The following is a 21,530-nucleotide window of genomic DNA, read 5'->3' as shown; positions in this document are numbered from 1 at the left end:
TTTGTATCAGTGCAAATGAGAAGAAAATCAGGTCCCTTGTTTATAACAGGTTCATTAGGAGAGCAAGAGAATGTGACTCAGGTAATTAGGGCTTAACATTTGAGAACATCATAAATTATAGTTTGGACACAAATGTTTTTCATGTTTATGTTCTTAAAATGAAAGCTAATGCAAGTTAGAATTTGAGCAAGATTGTACAGGAAACTCAACATATGGCTCTGGGTTGAAGAATTTTAATGGACACGTAAACATGATCATTCTTGTTTTGTGCAATGCTTTTTGTGCTACTTTCCTGTTCAGTTTCGTTATACACTTCATATAATTTTGATGGTAAGAATCTGAAGACAGAGGAGAAAAATCACCTTAAAGCAATTAACATGTGGGAACAGCTGTGTTAGGAAACTTTCAAGAATTCTTCATTGCAAGTGTTACTTGTTGGGTAATAATCAGCCAGATGGCAGGGTAAGAAAATGAGACCAAATGTATTTCTTATCATAGTTGCAGGTTTTAATAAATTTAACTGGAAAGAAGGATAGACTAAGGCTTAAAGGGGTCTAGACTGAGACTCGAGCCATCTGGTTCACTTCTCAATCTGACTTTTGCTTCCAGAGTGCATGTCAGCCCATTACTTAGGCCCAGTTTTTTAAAGACTCTGGGGCATTCCTACAAGAAATTTTGTAGATCCTAATTTGTCATGCAGCATATCCGCATGTTGGCTGCTGAGATACCTCGGCTTCACACACGTGAATGTCAGAAGTAGATATAATGGAGAGCACAGGATGCAGACGCTGACGCGGCCTTGATCTCCATGTGCCTCAGCTATCTCAAAAAGAACGACAATGATGTTCCTTTTTCTACCACTTGCATGCCAGGAGTATTTACAAACACATATTTATGAAGAAGAGGCATGGCCTCTAAGCAAGCTGTAATGCCCTCACCACAGCTCCATCCGCAGTCTTTGGCTGTGTGATTGCCTGCTCACACGGTGAGGGATAATTCCCAGCTTTCCTAGCTGCTACACTTAGTCTTACACACTTAGAGCTGGGATCTCTGGAGCAGGATTTGGGCCATTTAGTGGAGCTTCCAGGTGCCTGTCTCGGTGAAATCGTCCTTTCAGCCACAATCATTTTGTGCCAATTGCAATACAAACACAGGTGACAATTCTGGAGACAGGCAGGGAGTTTGCTTAGCTGTCACCTCTGGAATGGATGCTATAGCTTTGTGGCATTAACTTTTCCAAAGGAAAAGCCTGTGGTCAGATATTGGTACCAAACTTCCTTCTCGGTGATGCTTCTTTTTCATCCTTTTTTTTCATTAATAAATATGTGCTTAAGTTTGATGTTTTCTCCAGTGCTAAAGACCTTTCCTTCCTCAGAAATGTGAAGGGAATAATCTCTTTATTTTCAATTGGATTAAATTCAGCAGAGAGCTTGGGAACCCATCTTTTCTGCAGCATTGTCTCTTATCAGGAAATGGCTTAATCATGAAAGACATCACGTACCTCAGCTTCGTGCTTTATGCTGACTCATGCAGAATGCTGTTATAAGTTGGAGGGTGAGAGAGAGACTAATAGATTCTTCAGCTGATCTTGTTCTTCCTTCTTATTTACTTTGCTCTTTCTGTTTGCTTATTTCCCAGGACTGTGGTGGCCTCCTGTCTGAAGGGGACAATCAGGGCTGTTACCCTCTGGACGGGCACATCCTTTGCAAGACCTGCAACTCTGCTCGGATCCAGGCTCTGACTGCCAAGGCCAGCACTGATCTCTGAGTATCAACTGTGACCCTCCCCAGGATGCCCGTTGGGGGATATTGCACAAGCTTTGCATGATTTCTTTCCAGCCTAGGGTCTGAATCTCTGTTCTTTAAAAAAAAAAAAAAAAAAGTAGAACTGGAAGGTCTTGGAACAAGAGGGTAGTTTGAGAGGCCATGTTCAGACTGCCCATGACAGGCACCTGATTTAGATGTGACTTTTCAGGAGGGCAGCAGGTCGGACCACCTGCTGTCTCTGCAGCTCATGGAGAGAAGTGGTCACAGCATCTAAGTTACCTGCCTGTAGAAGGAGGTCTGAATATGGTCCTTAACTATATTTTTGTGTTTGATTCCTGTTTCTTAAGAAGTTCATGAAGGTAGAAGGTGAAAGATACCTGAGCTGGTTCTTTCTCCCAAGTTATTTTGATAACCTGGCCAGCTCTCGTTGGAGCCATGGGGGAGCTTCCCTTTGACTTTAATAGGATCTGTATCACCAGCAGAAATAGCTCCACTGCCCTCAAAGGTGTTGAGAGCAGACCCAGTGCTCCTCTCACCACTAAACAAACAATGCAACTTCAACCATACTGCACCTAAGAGTGTAGGTGTGACCTTGTATCCTTAGGACACAGATTTGTTATCTGTACCTTTTTTCTTAAGCCCTTACTTGTCTCCATTCCCTTCCAGTTCAATAGGGTTTTTTTCTTTTTCTTGTGAAACTATATTTTGCTATTGCATAAATTTATTCAGTAGTGATGCTTCCAGTTCACAATGTATGAGCAATCACAGAAAGATGTGAGCTTGCACACACTACACACACACACTACACATACACACACAATGTGCTTTTGATTTACCAGAGGTATAAGCCAATCGTGTCTGTTGAGAAGGTCTTTTAAGGATGCGAGGCTGGAAACACATTTTTAAAATCCCAGTGGTTTAAAAAAAAAAAAACAAAACTACTGCATAGAACTGCTGTGCAAAGCGATGCTCAGAAAAATCTTATGCCACTCTCTCATACCCGATCTAGTGGGACCACTGGCAGTGTTGCTTTCTGGGTAGACATTTAAGCAATGACCTGGAGTTCTCATTAAAAAAATTAAGGCTCTTATTTCAACAGCAGCAAAAAGAATCCTCCTAAAACATGCTGTTGTTCAGTTTTTATCTTAAACTAAAGAAAACATTAAAGCCTTCTCTATGCCATTCCAAAAAGTAAGCATTTTTTTTCCTATTTCATTTTCATCCCAGCCACTTACAACTTCTCTTTGGTGAAATGTCATTGCAGAAGAGTGCTGGGCCAGCAGCAGTGTTTTCATCTTCTGTCCAGAATTAATACATATGCCAAGGTAAATGATTATCTGTGTCCAGCTTTTTTTTTTTCCTCATATTGGTGGGGGTTTTGAGTTTGGTTAATTAAAAAAAAAAAAAAGTAAAAAAAAAAAATTAGAAATTCACAGCATTCTGAGCAGCTATAATATTCTTGTTCATGAAACCCATAATAACTAAGGTGCAAATTACATAGTGAGGGAGTAATTTTCGTATCACTGAATTGACATTAATATCTTATTTGCAGATGTAATCAAAGAAAATACCTTTCTTTGCACTTAAGAAATTAAGCAGCAGAACTGAAACAGTTGCAGGCTGATTGACCATATAAGTGACAAACTAGCACTTTTCAAGAGTAAGTGATAAGAATTTTTTTCATGCACCCACTGAAAAGCAATAAGAATGTGGTGCTTTCATCTTTATTCACTATAACAGAAGCCTGATATAATTATATCCACTAATGCTAAAAAGAAAAGAAAAGTTAGATGAGCTAGACCGATAGGAAACAAAGATGGAAGATTGAGATACTCACTGCAGCTCCTGCAAACGGTGCATTTCCTTTCAGTTTAGCACTAACCTTTATGGAAGAGCACTGTGAAATTTAATAGCTTTAGCTGTACACAGTAAATTCAAATACAGAAATACCAGTCTGAAACCTCTGTTTCTTACATGGTTTATATGTTGGCAAACTCTACCGGTGTCAGGGAAGATTCCCAAAATTCACAGCTCAAAATGAATCCTTCTTTGTAGAAGGGTGGCATCATTAAGCAAAAGAAATCGTTCTCCACCGTCGTGGCTGTGCTAAAGCAGTTTGCCTTTTTATACTAGATTTCTGCCCTGGCCTTCAAGACTTTTACTGCCTCAGACATAAACAGATTTTTTTTGCACCGTGACTCCTGCCAGGTTCCATCTGGGCTCCTGCTCCCTGGACTGTGGCACGTAAGATACTTCTGAGCTCGCTTCTTTACATGTGGTCTGCACCACCACCGGTCAAAAAACCTTGCAACTATTGAACTAACCCTACAAAAATGTGGGAGGTCAGAGCTGGGATTGCTGAACACCACTGTATCCCTGTGGAGGATTTTACATCTCTGCAAGCACAGAGGAGGACTCGATGCACTCAGGTGCAGAATAAGCCATTAATCAGGCAGCAAACATAGCTCTGACCTTCCTTACTCTTGTTAGTGTTAAATCAAGTGGCTGATGCGACCCCATGACTGCGGTAACTGATGGAAACGAGCTATTGTGCCTTCCTGCAGAATATGGCCTAGACTAAGGAGGACTGAAGTCCAGAGCCTTTGGGGTTTTTATAGCCCTGCCATAGCCTGGTCTAAGAGCAAGTCATATGGCTTCTTGTCTTCTGCTCTCTGCACAAGAGGGCTTCTTTCCAATTTCCCAGGGACGTTATGGGAATTAAACTAATCACAGATTGGCCCAAACTACTGATTTTTTTGAGTTCTGTCTTCTCTTTCCAGAAAAGTTTGCTGGTATGTAGGCTTGGGACTCCAGCCCATTTCAAAGCCGAGGGCCAGCCAGGAGATCTAGATCTGAATCCTCTGTGTTATTAGGGTGCTGTGGTGAGTTGGGCTGGCGTGCAGGGAGGTGAGAGCCAAACTTTTCAAGCATTAAATACTCCATGGGTGGAAGATGTTTGGGAAAGAATGAGCAGTGTTGATATTTGAGGTACTGTGGCTAATTTCTAGACCTGACACATCTGGGCACAGGTACTATCAAACATTTGTTTTCAGCCCTGAAACACCAGAGCCATCTGCCTGTCAAAAGGAGTGAACATCTAAAACTCTCTGTTTTCTGTAATGCTTGTGATTTTGGCTTCTAAAATGGTTATAACTATATTCAGAAGATATTGCATAAATGTATATGCATCACAGAGGCTCTCACCACCTGCATGCATATGGAAATCTCCTCTCTGATGCTTCAGGGTTTAATTAGGAAATGCTCGTGGACTTATCTCAATTACACTGCAATTAAGAACCACTGGGATATTGCTTCATCACAATATTTATCATATATTTATAATATATCCTGTTTTGTCTGTTCCAAAGGAGGAGTCCTTTTTGCCAAAGAGACGTTGCTTTTCTTAAGGTGCACTTCTTAGCCATGATAAAAATTCACACTATCTGTGGCTGTGGTAATGTCCACACTTCCTTTCAGAAAGAGTTGGAAGATCACACAGACATTTCTGTTCAAGTCTGCAGTCTTTGCTTATGCTGTTTTGGCATTGTCTAGTATTTGTTGGCAAGTAGGGCCTGATCCTATGATTTGTGTGGCCAGGTGGGGCCCAGGTGGGTCCAGGATCAGGTTCTAATTTAGCAAAATATCTAAGCCCATGGGGCTTGCTTAAGCACAGGCTTAAAGCCATTGCATGGTCTGACGTAAGCCATGAGTCTACAGTCATTAGTACTAGACTGATTCTGCATCATCCTGTCATACAGATTTGATCTGGGTAGGATGCGGACACAGCCAAATTTCTGTCAAATTACCCAGAAGATATGAAATGGCTCCTGTGTCACCTTAATGTCAACTGTAGGAGGGCACCCAGTGGCTGATCCAGCATAGTATTTGGGCAACCAGAAGATGACTTATTACAAGATCAGTGGTCGGTATTGGGTGGCTATGGCACTTTCTGTATGTCACAAGTAGCCCTACAGCCAGACTTACTGTATCTTTGAACCATGGCTTTAAAACTGTCTACTCAAACTTTCTCCAGAAGATGGGGTTGCCTTGGTTACAGCCCAGTCCTGAAGCATATCCCCAAGGCTAATGCTAGTATTTTGTGAATGTGGTGGTTTTATTGTCACTTATTTTAATCATTGCCTGAACACTGCTTTCAAAAACAGAAAGCAACACCATTGCCTTAGCCTATCAGATAATGCACCTTTAATTTTGGTATTGTTTTTTCAGTATTTTGATTCTTAGATTTTTATCACAGCTGCAAAACACTTGAGTAATGACTTAATCATAGAAGTGTGGGAGTACCAAAGTGTTTATCATAGTGAACTCTACATAATAGCATTCATCCTGACAGCAGGAGCAAGACTTTAATGAGACATGGCCCTTAAGTTGACTTTCTGCCTATTAGCAAAAATGTGCCTGAGAAGAATGAGGAAAAAACTGTCTTTTAGAGAAATGGTGGCTGTTGAGAATATGCAACAAGTCATACTGAAATCTCTTTGGACCCGTTACATCTGCTGCCTGGCTGTGGTCAGCCAAGCCTAGCTTAGGTTTGATAAATGCTGGTTCCTTTAGATTTTGAGAAAGCCCAGCAGATGAAGGGTAACAGGACCCAAGACAAGGTCCTTGAAGGGAAATCCTGTGTCTTTGCCCTCCTTCCACATTAGGGAGAAATGTTAGACAGCTGGTGCTTCACCTGAAGGGCTCAGAAACTCTTTGTCACTGTTTCCCATTGATACCTGGTTCCTGCAGTTAGTTCATTGTGTTGATTTGCTGTTTATTCACCAAGTTGGGCTGACAATGCCTCACGTAGACTCTGACACTGTAAGTCAGGGCTATCGGAGAGAGATGTGCTGAAGAATCTCAGCCTGGTGAAATTCCCATGAGAAAACACTAGTAATGGTAATTGAGGGTTTGTTGCCAAAGGTTAGCAGGAGTTACTTAATACTATCTAAAGGTTAGTAAACTACAAACTAAGAGCTGTAAGAACACTATTTCCAGTAGAGCTGGTCACAATTTTTATACTAAATTCTGTGATGTCAGGCCATCTTTTTTAAAATGAGAAATTCTCTATTTTTGCTATGTTATCCACAGCAGTTTTTATTCTCGCTATTATAATTAAAACCATATTGAATTTTTATCTAAATAAATTTTGGAATTGTTAACATATAGTTTCATTTCTCAAAAACCTATGCCGCCTTTCTCAGGTTTTTGTAGTCCTTGAGTCTTTTCTACTGGTAAATTAAGTTTTTGTGGCTATTTTGAAAACTTCTTTGGATAAAAATTCTATTTAAAAGCAAGCACATGTTCTTGAAAAATGGTTCAACATTGGACCCGGTGAAATAAAAAAAGCTTTGAAACTTTTCACAAGATTATTTTTTTCCTACTTGTAACTAATTTTACTAACTTTGAAGTCACTGTTTCCTTTGTTAAAGCAGTCCAAATAATGTGACTTTTCTTAAAATAACAGTTACTTCTGTTGGGTTCATTTTTCTTTCCCATCTTAAAGCCACAGAGTGGTTGGCCATGGAGAGTGCCAGAGCCTATTTCTGTGGCAATTGCAATTTTCTTCTTTGGGTTTTGGTTTTTTTGCCCCCCCACTCCCCAAAATTACTGAAGAATAAAAGCACATTACGGCAACTGCCTTGAAGATCAAGAGATCCTGATTGAACTTGATCTTCTCATACCCTTCTGGGTTTGGGAATGGCGTTTCTCCTTAAACATTTCTAGAAACACTACCTGGCTTTCTCAGCATTTCAAGTTTGAATTTGCAACAGTCAGTTGCCTGACTGGCATTTGGAGCATGAGAGAGAGTAGACTTTAAACTCATGAGATTGTAATATTCACTCAACACCTTAAAAAATTCTAAGGAAAAAAAAAAAAAACCAACAACATAACCTCGGTAGGTTTCCTGGTGGACATTGGGGAGCAGCTCTCGTTTCAGCCTGGAAATGCTCTGTTGTTTAAACTGAAGTTTTTTCAGATCACACGTGCAGACTGTTATTTGCACTCACACACACGTAAGGTGGTTGTGGGGCTACAACTAAACAGAAGCACAGGCTGCAACACTGAGCGTTGCTACTTGAACCCCACTGGGCTTTACCCCTGGTTTTGTGCTCCCAGTCTCTTTGGCTACACATTATATGTGGAAGCAGTGGGGTTGACATCAAGAGCACTCAGTTCAAACCTTTTTTTCTTTTTCAAGTTTGAGGTTGGTCCCAATTTCTCGTCATACCTAGATCTTTTAGAAAATGAGGAAGGAAACAGAAGCCTCAGGTGGTGGATTACCTTTACATTTCAGGGGTTAGAGTCCCTCGCTGGGAACGTGACACTTGAGGTGTCTCTACATTTTTTTTACCTCTGCCTCCCTTTGTCCACAAGCAGCTTTTACTTGCTTTTTCTGTTTGCTCGACATGCGCTCATCTTCGCAGTGAAGATGGTATGTTACTCACTTCACCGAGGTATTGTGAGTCTTAGCTAGTAGCTGGAAAAACTTTTCCAGATCTTTAATCAAGTAGTTTTGTGCATCCATAGTATCAGTGGACTGCCACATGGATATCAAAGAAAATGATTATAATTATTGCTTTTAAAATGATTATGAAATTGTGCCTTACTTTTTCAGTCATATTTAACCATGTAATTTAGAACCACATGATTGCAGGGATTTGTCATGAAGAAATTTGTTTGAAGGGTAGTTTGTTTGTTTTTAAATAGTTTTTTTTTTCTCCAAGACGGAATTTATTAGGTTTTCCTCCTTTTTTTTTTTTTCCCTCCAGTTTTATTTCTTTAATATGTTTGTGTAAAAGGGCAGCCAGAATTTGCATTCGTGAGAGACAGAAGATTTTATTTCATCTTGTATGTGGAGCTTTCATTTTCTTTTATGTCCTTCAGGAAAATTCCTCTCTGCCCAATTACTCATACTCGGATGTCTTTAAATGCAGGCTGACCAGTAAGGGGTTTTCGTTGATAATTTAGTGTGTGGTTTGCCTTGTATTTTTTTTTTTTTAATTAACCAGATATTGGGTACTGGGGAGGCATTGCACATTAATACAGAATGTTAATGCTAATTTTCATAGAAAAGACAAAATTAGAGCCGTTCCCTGTCTCCAGTGCAGTTTTGTTACCATTTTGTGTGCAACACTAATATTAAGCCAGTCTGTAAAGGCAGAATACTCAGAGTGACCTACTTCCATTCACCAGCAAGAATCCTTTGTCAGCTGACTCCTGTTTGTTTTTTCGTTTTTAGATGTTGGATTACAGAATGAGCATCTCCTAAAGATGAAAGAAAACAGTGTTTTCATGTGCAGGAAATTTGGGGTTGCAGTAACAGAACATTTTCTTTGTTAATTTGGATGTCATGGTGTTTTAAGCTCCTGCCTGGAGCCTAAATCAATTTGGCCTCTCATCCAGTTCATCTCACTGGTGCTCCTAAAAGGCTGCAGCCCTGCAAAAGCTCATGCAGCATTTTTGGCTGCCTTCCCTTGCTCCCATTTGGTACATATTTGCACAATTTAACTGAGCTTTTCTTTCTGCTGAAGGTCAGATGCAAGCGATACGAAACACTAAACTTTATAAACAAGCAAAGCCATTTCAACCACAGCATTTTGGACCAGAATGGATTTTTAGGTGGCGCACTGTCTGCTGGCCTTTGGAGGGGGGATCCTGAGACTGCATTGGGCTGGAACAGGATGCAAAGCCACAAGCCTTGTTGTTTTTTGGGTTTTTTTAATAAACTACTTACTGTAATCCAGCTACACAGTTTCAGCCTCACACTTCAGAAGAAGCTTCCAGCAGCAATGCACGTACAGGCGCTTTCCCTCTTGCAGAAAGTGAAACTTTCCCAACCAGAGTAAATTTAACCTATTGCATAAGATGCGGAAGTTTTTGGGTTTTGTCTGGTTTTTGGTTTTTATTTTTGGTTTTTCCTTTTTTTTTTTTTTTTCCTTGGGATTCTTGCTGTAACCTCTATGTGCAGAGGATGAATAGCTTTTCTATTTCCCCTCTTCTCTTTTTTTTTTTTTTGACAAGATTAGATGTTGCATATTGATGAGCTAGCATTTCAAAGGTCCGTGGGACTTTGGAACGTATTAAGAATCTCTGAAGTTTAATATTCACCATGTTTTAAATATTCAGAAGGAAAAATCTGCATAAAATGGCCTTTGATAAATAAATTCTAGGGATCCTTTCTATCTTATGCAAGCATTGTGGGGATTGTGGCTGTGCCAGTTTTGTTCCAAAATGTCTTTTGTTTCAGTGTATCAGCACTATTTTGATCCCATTTTGTATGCCCAGTGCTTGTCCTGAAGCCTTTTATGGTTTCTGTTGGAACTGGACAGCAGGCAGGTGGATGTGACCAAGACAAAGGTGCAGCTGAGCATCATAATTCTTGAGTGTCTGCTTAGTTGCCCCCTTCCTTATGACAGCTGAGCATGTTCAGCCTCTTTCTGCACCTGCTTTTTGTGATGCAGGTTGGGATTAGCCCAGTGGTCAGGCCTGGCTGAGATCTTTGTGGAAAGGTGCTCCATCCTGGGTGGGATTTGAGGATGGAGAGAGCAAGACCCTGCGTGCAGGAGCAAAGCAAAGTGCCATTCGGTGCCTCTCAGATCTCACAGGGCAGTTTTGCCTGCCTTGGATGTCCCTCTTTGGTAAGAGCCACAGCATTAAGAGAAGTGCTTTTAGGAGAAATCCTCCCTTGGGGATGCCCTGTTTCCCAGCCTGTTGAAAATCTGATTGAAGCTTTAGACGAGGATGATCAGTTATGGGCTGCAAGCACACAGCTATTTTACTGTAGTATTAACTCTCTCGTTTGCTGTACCCTTCATGTCCCACGGTACATACCATGGTGTGCAGGACAGCTGCTTTGGTCCTGCTCACACACAGGCTTGACTTTGTCATGTCGAGTCCCTGTTGAATCAGTGCCTGGTACTTGTTCTCGGGACCACTCTGGCTTAGGCCAAGGGCATCTCGTGCTCCTATGCAAAAGGTGGTGCTTTCAAGTTTTGGCTTACAAATAGTGTAGCCGTTTCAAATTCACCTTTCCCCTCTCATGTATTCCAAACAGAAGTAGGATTTTAAATATTTCACAGCATTCCTTTTTGCCAGATGCCTTGAAAACATTATCAGATTATGATTTGGGTGGGGGTTTTCAGGATCAGTTTCCTTTCCTTCTTGATTGCATGGTATAGGTTTGCAATGAGGGTTTTTTTTGTTGTTGTTGTTGTTTTTTTTTCTTTTAGTCTTACAGAACAGATGCCTTCAGTTTATGCAAAGAAAGTTTGACTATGATTAGAGCTAATCCAGGATGGCAGGATTGGACCCCCACGGTGAAAGCTAGAGAAGTGATTGCAAAAGTATTCTGTTTCTGCTTTATTAATTACACAGGAAGTTTCCACCAAAGGCTCATGTAGCACAACTGGCCTATGTAATAAGTAGCAGGGCCTGTAATTACAGTCTGCCTTCTGATCCTATCTGTGCTCTGACTTTCTAGGCACCGCAGTTCTATTTACATCTGTGTCTTTGTCACCTTTTAAATTTTTGATTGGTCACTGAGGGAAGTAGAGCACAAGCCATGAGCCCTGTGGAGATGCAGTGAGCACAAGTGAGGGCATCCTCCTCAGGTATCTGCCTGACTTGGGACACAGAACAGAGCACGGGGAAGGGGAGATTTTACTGGCCGTGCAGCGAAGGGAACGGGCTGTATGCCAACTGGTTATCTTTCAAGATCTTGGAGGCTCTGTAGAACTGGAAATTTGAACCTTTTACAGGTCTTAACTAGTGTAGTATCCAGTCAGGGAGTTAATATATATCAGCATTTCTTTGCTCAGAGCAGTTTCTACAGAATTTGATGTTTCTTTTCTGTAAGATTCAAGGGTTTATGGTTGCAAAGAGATCCTTCCACATGCAGCATGAGGAGAGACGTGGCTTTTGGCATCATGCAGAGAAGCTGGGCTAGAAATCCCAGTGTGTAAACCAAGAGTAACTTGAGTGGAAGGAGGGAGGCGGTGATTTACACGTGGTTCAATACCAGGTCCACCAGCTCTGAGCACCAGCGAGCGCAGCCTCAAGCCCATCAGCTCACTGGGTGTCAGTCCTGAGACCCAGCGATGAGTAAACGGGCTCCTTGTGAAAGTGTTTGGTGCTGGTCACTCTGGCAGGAATCTCTTGTCTCTTTTGAAACGTGCACTTAAAGTTAGGCTAAAACTACAGAGTGGTGCCCCCTAGTCTTCAGGGCTTACTCCCAGTGCTGTGTATGATCAAGAGGAATAAAAGCCATTGTGCGAATACTATCCTGTATGCAAAAAGATACTAGCAGTCTGCTACAGATACTTTTAATGTCCATTAAATTGTTATCAAATTGTCCCTTTTCTGCAGCTTGCACTGTTGCTTAATTATTTTCAGTCTGACTTATGTTTAAAAAAAAAACCCACTCATTATTTTTAAATTTTTTCGAACTCTACTTCTAAGAAAGTTGATGCTTTAAAGGAAAAAAAACCTCACTTTCAAACATCGGTTTTTCAGGCTTCGAAATTAATAATTTCTACACCTGACCCAGTTCCTGCAGCTGCCAAAAAAGAAAAGAGAAAGCTATTTAAATTTCTCATAGAACCATTTATCTCTTAAAATATGCCAAGGCAATTTGAGGTGGGGGTGGAGACTCAGCTATTTATCTCAGCAGCTTGATTTTTCTCTTTATGTTTCTAACTGTCAGGGGGAAAAAAAAAAAACGGTAGGAAGCTATTCTTGGGCTATTATTGATGTATTGTGTTGCCATTATGCAGGATGTCTGCTTTGCTATATACGGAAGGACATTAATAATAGCCATCTCCCCTGCCCCCACCCTCGGTTCCTCTTTGGGAAGATGTGGTTTAATCTGGAGCATCTGCCATGTTCAAATTGCTGCTCCCTCCTCCCCTTCCCCCAATTCATTCCCAAACTAGGTTTGGGACCAGGGTTAAGGGAATAGGGAGACAGGGCTATATTTACTATTTTTCTGCCTACTTGTGTGGTTGCTCCAGGCGAGTCATTTCCATGCCATGTACCTGTCTACCTTATTCCTTCCCATGTATAGTCCCTCCTTTCATTTTAAGTTCATCAGTGCAAAAAAACCCTTTCTCGCTGTCTTTTTCTCACAGGGGCCACCTGGCAGAACGGGCTCAGCAACAGACCTCTGATTTGCTGTTACCCAGCATTTCATATCCAGAAACATTGATTTCTTCATTATTTCCCATAAGTAGGAAAACGTATTCCTGTTCCCATCCTTCCCATCCTAGGTTTAAAACATTGTTATGAGACTTTAAAGGGTCCATCCGCTTGTTTAAAGGCTCTGATGCTTGTTTTATTTTTGGAAGCAGAGTGTACAGTGAACAGGAATAGTTTGATGTTTAAAAAATAGCCCCACTTCAGCATTTCCCTGAAGTGCGGGAAGTCCTGTCTCTGCAGGTCTGTACCAGCAGCGCAACAACCTGGAGAGCAAAGCTGACTTGTATAGGAAAAAGAACTGGCCAGCCTCATTTCATCTGTGAGAAGAGAGAGGTGAAAATAATGAACATGGCAAAAACTAAAGGGCATAATTGCACTGATTTTTTTTTTTTTTTAATGGCTGAGTTTCTACATCTCATGCTAATTTGTTCCATAGCAGTTTTGCTTCTTCAGCATTTCCAATAGTCAGAACCATGCGCTTTTTCATGGTGTCATTATTTTTACTCGTTGCTAGTTATGTTCTAGTCTTGCTCTGGTCCATTTTGATTTGGGCACCAAATTAAAACAAAGCTAGGAGCTCTGTCTAGGAAAAAAAGCTCACCTTGAGTTTAGGACCAGAAAATGCTATCAGAATATTTTCCAGTTTCCATATGGGGAGGCTTTCCAAATATGAACTCAAGTGGGAGGAATGCCTTCATTTGGGAAAGTGCTCAGATTACAAAATGAAAGGGAGATGGCCATTCCGTGTAGTTTCTTGTTGCTTCTATTGTCCTCCTCATCCTCACCATAGTCAGAGCTGCTCCCTCTGGTGAGTCTGTGTCCAGCCTGAGGCTTGATCCTGCCTTCCTGGTGTGAGTATTTTGCCAGAAACAGATGTTTTCTCTCCACCATTAGCTATGGGATTGTGTGCAATGATTAGAATTTGCAGGGAGGGCGGGAAGATCCTGTTCCAATTAGGCTGCCTTTGTGCTAAGGTTTCATTCAGGGCTGAATGAGATAAGAACAGTTTGCACTGAAATGCACAGCCAGAGGTTGTGGTTTGCGTTTCAACTATGTTGAGATAGTACCCATTGAAAATACAGAACTGAGGCACTTTTTTACATCTACCAGTGCGTTACTGACAGCTCTGTGTGGGCTGGAAAGCCATTTTGGTTTGGCAAATTGACGTTTTCTGCCTCATCCCCTGAGCCTGGTCTTGTTCTTTGCTTTATCTACCTAAAAAGTGGTATTTCTAAAGTGCCTAATGCCTGAGTAGCTGACAAGCATCTAAGCAGAACAAGCAGCAAGGTGAAGAGCAGGCTATTAACTGAGCTGCCCTTACAAAGCGTGTATTCCACTTTTCTTCACTATGTGCCTTTTCGGAGACCTGTGGTGCCCCTTTATGGGCAGCAGAGAAATAGCCCTAGTGCTGAGCTGAGATGGGAACTATGAGAATGCCACAGAACAGAGGCAACTGGTTAATTTCGAGCATCTGTTTTCCACTGGGACAAGTAAAGCGATGGCTTTATCCCATCAGCTCTGCTTGTCGTCTTTCTTAACACACCTCATAGTCTGTTAGGCAACTGTTCAGTAGAGGTACTTGGGTGTATCTCCTCAGTCAGAACTCCGAAGTCATTCATATCTGGAGATTTTATTCACTTGTTATTGTTTCTTATAACCTCTCTATAATTCTCTTCTAACTTTATATATAAAATGAACATTTGAAGGTGAACCAAAGGCTTGGCATTTGATTGGTGTTCCTGTGTTAAAAAGGCTGATGTGCTTTCACTTTCAATCTTCAAAGTCATGTTTTAGTAAACTTCTCTCTTCTGTGGTCAGAGAGGAAATGCAAGGTTTATTAGAAATGCAGCAAAGGGAAAGGTTTGATGTTTTGATGCTCAGTATTGCACCACCGTGACCTCCCCTCCTGTCCCTCTGGAGAGTGAGGGCCGAGTATTGGTAGATGTATGGGCAGAGCAAAGTTATGCTTGGACTTCCTCATGATCTTGCTAGATAAGATGTGCCTTGGTGAGACTTCAACTTCCTTAAAGGTCCTATAATTTCCCACGCTACAGCCTGCGTTCTGGACAGTCAGAGACTGGAGGGCAGCCTCCAGTGCCTTCCCTCCAGTTAGTCAAGTGAGAGACCAGGAGTACTGAGTTCTGCAGTTTTGGTAACAGCACTTGCTTGTTCAAAACAAACAGCAGAGGTTCGTTGTGTTTCAGAGCCTAATCTCTCACGCTGGCTTTACCTGTGGGCTGATACGAGGGGCTCTGAACCTCTTGGCTAAATGGCCCATGGTGACCCCCCCCGAGGACTGGAAGATTGACTTAGCTCTTCCAAACTGCAAGCAGGGAGTTGCCCCCAGGAATGTATTTGTCCTATGTAGCTGCTATGCTTTGGCCTATCCCTGCCGACTGTAGACCTGTCTGCTCAAGGGTTCACCAGTGATGATGTTTATTAGATGTGCAGTAATTTGTAGTGGATGACTAGGCCAGGTTTGAGGTGGTGTTTCAGCCTTACAGTAGCTGTCGGTTTAGCCCTTGAGACAAAAGTAGGTTTTGCAGTGTTGTCCTGGTTGCAGTTGGGAGGGGAGCATGACCGACCGCACTTCTTGTCGTGTGCCAGCGGGCAGAGGCTCTCAGTGGTATGAGAAGCATCTTCCTTTTAAATGTGAATCACTAGCCTAGGTATCTAGGCAAGAAAGGGGCATAAGGAGGCATTCGCTGTGTGAGGGATGCCTTCTGCTGCACGCTCCATGCCCTCAGATCCTAATGAAGTAACATTACTTGAGCTTTTAGGACTGGTCTCCTGTCTGTCAGAGCTTGGGGGTACCAGAGCTTTACCCCTTGCTGAGCACAAGCACTAACCCAAGTCTGTGAGGGGCCTGATCCTGCTGCCAATTGGAGTTTTCCCCAAATCCTGCAAGTTGCTGAGTGCATCTCCTGTGAGCTGCTGAGTAGCCTCCCTTCTCACTGAACACATCAAGCCACTTGTCTCTTTCACTGACTACTTCCACAGGCTTTGAGAGCGCTCAGGAAATGCAATCAGCACCTTGCAGGGTTGATCCACTAGGTAGTATATGAAGTTTTTTCTCTGGTAACTTGTGTGCATGAATTGAAAACCATTTATTCCAGTTTGTTCTGAGGACGGATGCAGCATATACACATTTTCTATATTTATAAATATATATAGATATATATATTTTGTTCTCAGCTAGTTACCTCTTCTAAACTGCAATTTTCAGAGCAACCGGCATATATTTTTATTCAACACATAAAATGACTTTTTACAGTAAGAAAATGAAAGCTGTTTTAAGCATGTGTTTTCTGTATTTTTATTGTGCATTATCCAATTATATTGAGATGTATTTTCCTCTTCGCTCTGCTCTTTCAGTTTTTATCCTTTTTATCAGTTATGCTTTTCTAATGTTTTGTAAGGGAAAATAAATATGCAAAATCGCCAGATGCCTTTTTTCTTTGCAGAAGAAGTATCACAAATGCTTTTTTATTACATTTTACCAATCCAATAAACTCCTTATAAATTTCATTTTTGTTTGCTAGCGTGTGAAATTATTTTTTCAAGTTGAATGGTATTTGTTTTCTCCCAACCTCCACCTGCAATTACGCTTCATATCTTCCATCTTTTTCTCTCTCTTTTGGGTTCAAAATTCCACTGTGTGGCTCCTCAACATACTTAATTCAAGAGCCTCTTTCAGTGTTGGGTGATGCAAGGATGCTAGAAATGTCACAGGAGAGGCTACTCCCTGCTTGTGCTGGCCATCTCTTGATGAATTTTGTGCCATTCTTAAAAAATGCGTGCCTTTGCAGTAGAGAGCACTCCATTTCTAAACCATGAGGTAACCTGCAGAAGTGTGTTGTATGCAGAGGTTTCCCACAAGGATTCTCAAATTTGAGTTATGATGGGGTGACAGCAGAGTCATCCTTTGCAGCTGAGTGGAGGAACACTATTCAAACTGTTATGGGGAGAGCAGAAACAAGTGTGGTTTGCAAAGCCTTGTCTCTTCTAGGAAGGTGTTTCTAGGCTGTCATTGCAGTAAATAATCGGGATTGTTCCTGGTGCAGTAAATAATCGGGATTGCTCCAATCTGCTTCAAAAATTCCACTGATCACCACACAGCCTGACCTTCACCTCTCCAGTCAGAGAACCTGGCACAGCACCAAACCCCCACCGAACGCTTTCCCTGACCGAAATGCTTCCAGTGATGGGAAATCCAGTGTATCCCGGTAAGCTTTTCCAATGACCGTTTCTTACCTGCTAAATATCTGCACCCTGCTTATAGCCTCTGTTTTTCTACCCTCTCTGTCCTTGGACCTTTTTATAAAAGCCCTTTGCTCTCAGAAGTCCTGTCCTGCGCAGAGCTGCACAGGCTGTCTTCAAGATTCATCTCGATTAACTTCAGCAGCCTGGAAGACACTTTTGTTGTCCAAGGTGGCCCTCTAGTCAGCGGGAGGTCTGTCACCTTGTCTTCAGGTAAGCATCTAAGACAGCTTTGTTCTGTGTCCTTCAGGGTTAACCGAGATGAATACTGTCCTCTGTTCATATCAGCAAAAGCAGCTTTCTTAAAACTTTTCTTCACAGAGTTGTAGAAAGAGCCCAAGGCACACAATACAGCTAAACCTATTCCCTATTTCTCACTCCGAACAAAATATTTTCTAGCATCCCCTTGAAGACATCTGCAGATGGAAATCTCCCAGCCTCCTTTGGCAGTCCATTCCGTAGTGGCGTTGTCTTCACCCTTGGACAGTCTTCCGTACTGTCCTGGCTAAATATTCTTGGCTGCAAGTTTGATCTCGTACTTCCTTTCCCACCTCCAGTGAACATGAAGGACTTCTTTAGTAGGTTATGTATTATCAGAGGATGCTTTGTTAGCCATGGGAGGAGGCGCAAGCAGCAGCTTTGCTCCCAGCTCCTCCTCTCCTTCCCCAGGGGACACTAGGAAGGGCCTGTGTTCTCCCTCAGGAAAGGACGAACTCTGCAGCTTGTTCCTACAGGACACAGGAGTCTGACAGGCTTTGTCTTGGCAGTAAAGGGAGTGTGATCGTGTGGGCTTTCAAGTCCATTCAAGCTGCTATATAGTTTTCCAAACTCTGTATTATTACTTCCTTTATAGCACAAGGTATTTTTTCCTAAACTTGCTACGATGGAAAAGTTCCAGGGATATGTTGTCCACACACAAATTAAAATGCATTAGCAGGCCAGGGGCCAGAGGCGAGGGCCAAGGGTGGGAGAGCTATTAATTCAATAGTTTGGCACTGCTTTTCTTGCAATCAAAGGCAAAGAGAACCCTTTGAAGACAATGAAAGCTTTGGGAGTGAAGTGTATCTAAAACCCAGGTGCCAAGGTTAGCCGTACCGGGGTTTAGGGCAGGATGGAGACGGTGCAGACTATTTTGCAACCCCACAGGTTGCTCTGTTGATGACGTTCCTGGTCAAATGAAGCAGCAGTTGTACAGCTGCATTCTGCTGATGTGATGGCTGTCTCCAACTGTGGCTACTGTAGATTTAACCACCTGGCTTTAAACAAAGATGGGTTTTGTACGTTTATCTTGAAGATATCTAAGCTAACTTGCTGTATGACTTCCTCTGTGTCACAAATGGAGTTTTATTACTGAGCAATGATGACTTTTGCTTTCTAGTCAATTTTGAGGAGATTTTGGGGGCTTTGTAAACTTCCTCAGGGGTTTTCAAAGCTGGGAAGGAGCCTGAAAAGCTGAGGAATCTGTCCACAGTGCCAATCTTAGCAGGCAGTATTGATGTTCTGGGCAGGGCTCATCTCTTCCATCTCTAATATTATAGTTTAGGAGGGAAGAGTCCAATGAAAGCGAGCTGCAGCAGTCCCTCTGAGACAGATGGACATCTCCAAAGGGCCATTTCTCCAATGTCTCTTAGACACCTTCTTCATGGCAGGGTAAACTTGTTTTCTGGAGATGCCTCTCTCACTCCATTAACTGTCAGGGTCGTGCAAGACAAAGTGTCACCCTTCTGGTGACACAGAGGAGCTCCCTTCCCCAGGGAGTTTTTGGGAGGAAGGCTGGGAACTCCCTGCCTCTGGTCTCCTGGACCAGATCCAGGCAGTCTTAGTAACAGTGAGTCAAAGTGGAGGAAGCCTGCACCTCTTTCGTGCTGAGAGTTTTTGGGGACAATGTTTTATTCATGCTGAATTCACTTAAAATACGCAAGGTCAGTCCCGGAGCAGAGCAGAGATGTAGCAACTGCTTTCAAAGTGCAAACTGCACCTCCAGCGCGATGTCACCAGGAGATGGGCGTGAAGCTGTTTTCTACAAGGTAAAGAAAAATAAGTAAGCCCAAATCATTGCATAGTAGAATGGGCCGGGGTTTTTTATCTCACAATATTGTTGATGTTGGACTGAATCTGCTGTCTTAAAGTATAAATATAAAGACGGTGCTAAATCATCACTATTTCAGCAACTAATTAAGGGGTAATGCTCATGGTGCAGCAGTATATGAGGCAATAAATGGCTTTGGCGGCTGATTAAAAGCTGGCACCGAGGCATTTAATTACAGCAAAAGCCAATTACTATGCACATATTCCAGCACTATGGACATTACTCTTGTTATATGACAGAACAAGGAAAGGCAATAAGCCATGCTATAGAGACATATAGCACAGGACTCTCTAGCTTTGCCAAAACCTGCACCCTTCTCTCTCCGCTGGCTCTGAGATGGGGGCTCAGTCTCCATTGGGAAGGCTCTAAACAAACTCACAGAGTAAAAATTCTTCATAATTTATAGGACTCATTTGAGATCTAGGAACAGAGACAAATATTGCAGATCTTCCCTGTACTAGTGTGTATTTGACCATTTGTAGAAAGTACTATTCCCGCACTCAGGTAACAGGTGCATTTAAAGCCACACCTGAGTATATTGAGCATAGATGGGCAAGTCAGTGGCACTGATGGATGAGGTTATGTGTAGTCTTTTTTTTTCCTCCAGTTATTGCACTGCAGAAAACATAATCGGTTGCAAAACACTACATGCCATTCTTCAGCTAATTGATTTAAAAGCTAGAGTCTGATTTTCACAGGCTTTCAGCTCTTGCACCATCCATTTGACTTAACCAGCTCAGCACCTCTTCAAATTAAGCCCTCGCTCTCTTTAAGCAGAAGTGAATTCTTCCTTTTCAGGGAGTTTCCTAGAGAAATTCTCTCTTAGAAAATCTTTGGCACGAAACCTTAGCCAGCCTTGGCATGCAAACCTGCCTCACGCTGGCATTAACAAGCCTCTTATTTAAATGTTGATGAGCTCTTTGCTGCCAGTTAGCAATGGGAAATGCAGTCTGTGTGTTAAACGAGAGCTGGGAATGACTTCCAAATACCAAAATGTTTGTTAAACTCACGGCCCACCTCTTCCCTCCTTGGGGGTGGGAAGCTTCCCAGCAGATTTGCCCCATTTTGCACAGAAATCTGCTAGGCAGGATCAGACCGAGGCTTCCCAGGAGACCCCACCGTACCGCTGGTGTGGTGACCTGCCACAGGGAACTTTTCCCTGACCTCGTTAATTAGTGCTGGTCTCAGGCTTTGAAGGCAGACTCCCCCAACTATAGTGTGCATTTGGGTTTACTTGTTTGTTTTTTAACCTTTACCATCGTACAGTGGGTCTGGTGGCTATTAGTTGTATTGAGAGTTGATGAATCACACTCCCCAAACCTTTCTGGAGTCGCTTGGTTCTCCACAGTGCTTTATAGAAATGCATTTCACAAGATGATTGCAATATTATATATATATTGATATATCTCTTTATCTAGACAGATACCCCCTGAAATTCAGCTTGAGGCTGTGGGACCAGCTTCTATTTGCTTGCTGTCCTGTGGAGACCAAATTCTTTCTTGCCTCTAAACCAGGAATATCTCACATATGGTGGGGGCTCTTCAGTCCTTCTGAGACTCTCCTGTTTTGCATCAACTCTGAGGTGAGTCAAAGGAGGAGTTTCAAATAATAAATGCCAGGAGAGGGAGTTTCCCTGTATCCCCGTGTTACCTTTGCTGCCTTCTGAAATCAACATGTTCCCCAGCCAAGGAACGTGTAAATTCTTTCGGCTCTCACTCACTTTTGGATGAATCCCAGCTGCACATATATACAATACTCCATTTCTTTGGTGTTTGAATGAACCAGAAGGGCTTTGTCTGCTATAGATAGGAGCTTTCAATCCCATTTATGGTACATTATTTCAGTCTGAAATAGCATCTGTGAGGTCCTTAAACTGAACCACCATCAAATTTACAGCCACTGCAGAAGAGTTAGCAGGCTGGCTCCAGAGAGCTATGAGCAGTAACCATATTCTCTTAAAATATTTGCTTTCTCTGCAAAGTTGACCTGAGGAAGAATGTGGTGTTCGTTTGAAGATCTCTGTTCATTTATTCAGAGAATGTCTTCATTGACAGCCCACTGTAAAGAGATGCGTTTCGGAGCTGAGAGCCATAGACGTGCTTGGTGTCATTGCAGAGCTGGTGACAGCTGCTTGGACGGGGAGCTTCCCTTGGTACGTCCACACATCCTCAAGGTAAAACATGGGGGATCGGAGTTGTTCAACATCATGGGATGAGCAA

The 21,530-nt window shown here is 42.3% G+C and overlaps 1 protein-coding gene across 6 annotated transcripts in view; it reads left to right on the top strand.

Annotated features, from left to right (window-relative positions):
- The window catches only part of LPP (LIM domain containing preferred translocation partner in lipoma), a 344,425-nt gene extending 328,021 nt beyond the window's left edge, over positions 1-16,404 (top strand). For all 6 annotated transcript variants that reach the window (XM_065639708.1, XM_065639703.1, XM_065639706.1 and 3 more), the window contains one exon: positions 1,639-16,404. In XM_065639708.1, coding sequence (XP_065495780.1) covers positions 1,639-1,767 — 129 coding nt within the window. In that variant the 3' untranslated portion in view covers positions 1,768-16,404. The remainder of the gene's footprint in view (positions 1-1,638) is intronic.
- Positions 16,405-21,530: the final 5,126 nt, after the last annotated feature.

The sequence above is a fragment of the Caloenas nicobarica genome, chromosome 8 (assembly GCF_036013445.1).
Source record: "Caloenas nicobarica isolate bCalNic1 chromosome 8, bCalNic1.hap1, whole genome shotgun sequence".
In the NCBI taxonomy this organism is placed as follows: Eukaryota; Metazoa; Chordata; class Aves; order Columbiformes; family Columbidae; genus Caloenas; species Caloenas nicobarica.
This window is presented reverse-complemented; position numbering and strand designations above follow the sequence as displayed.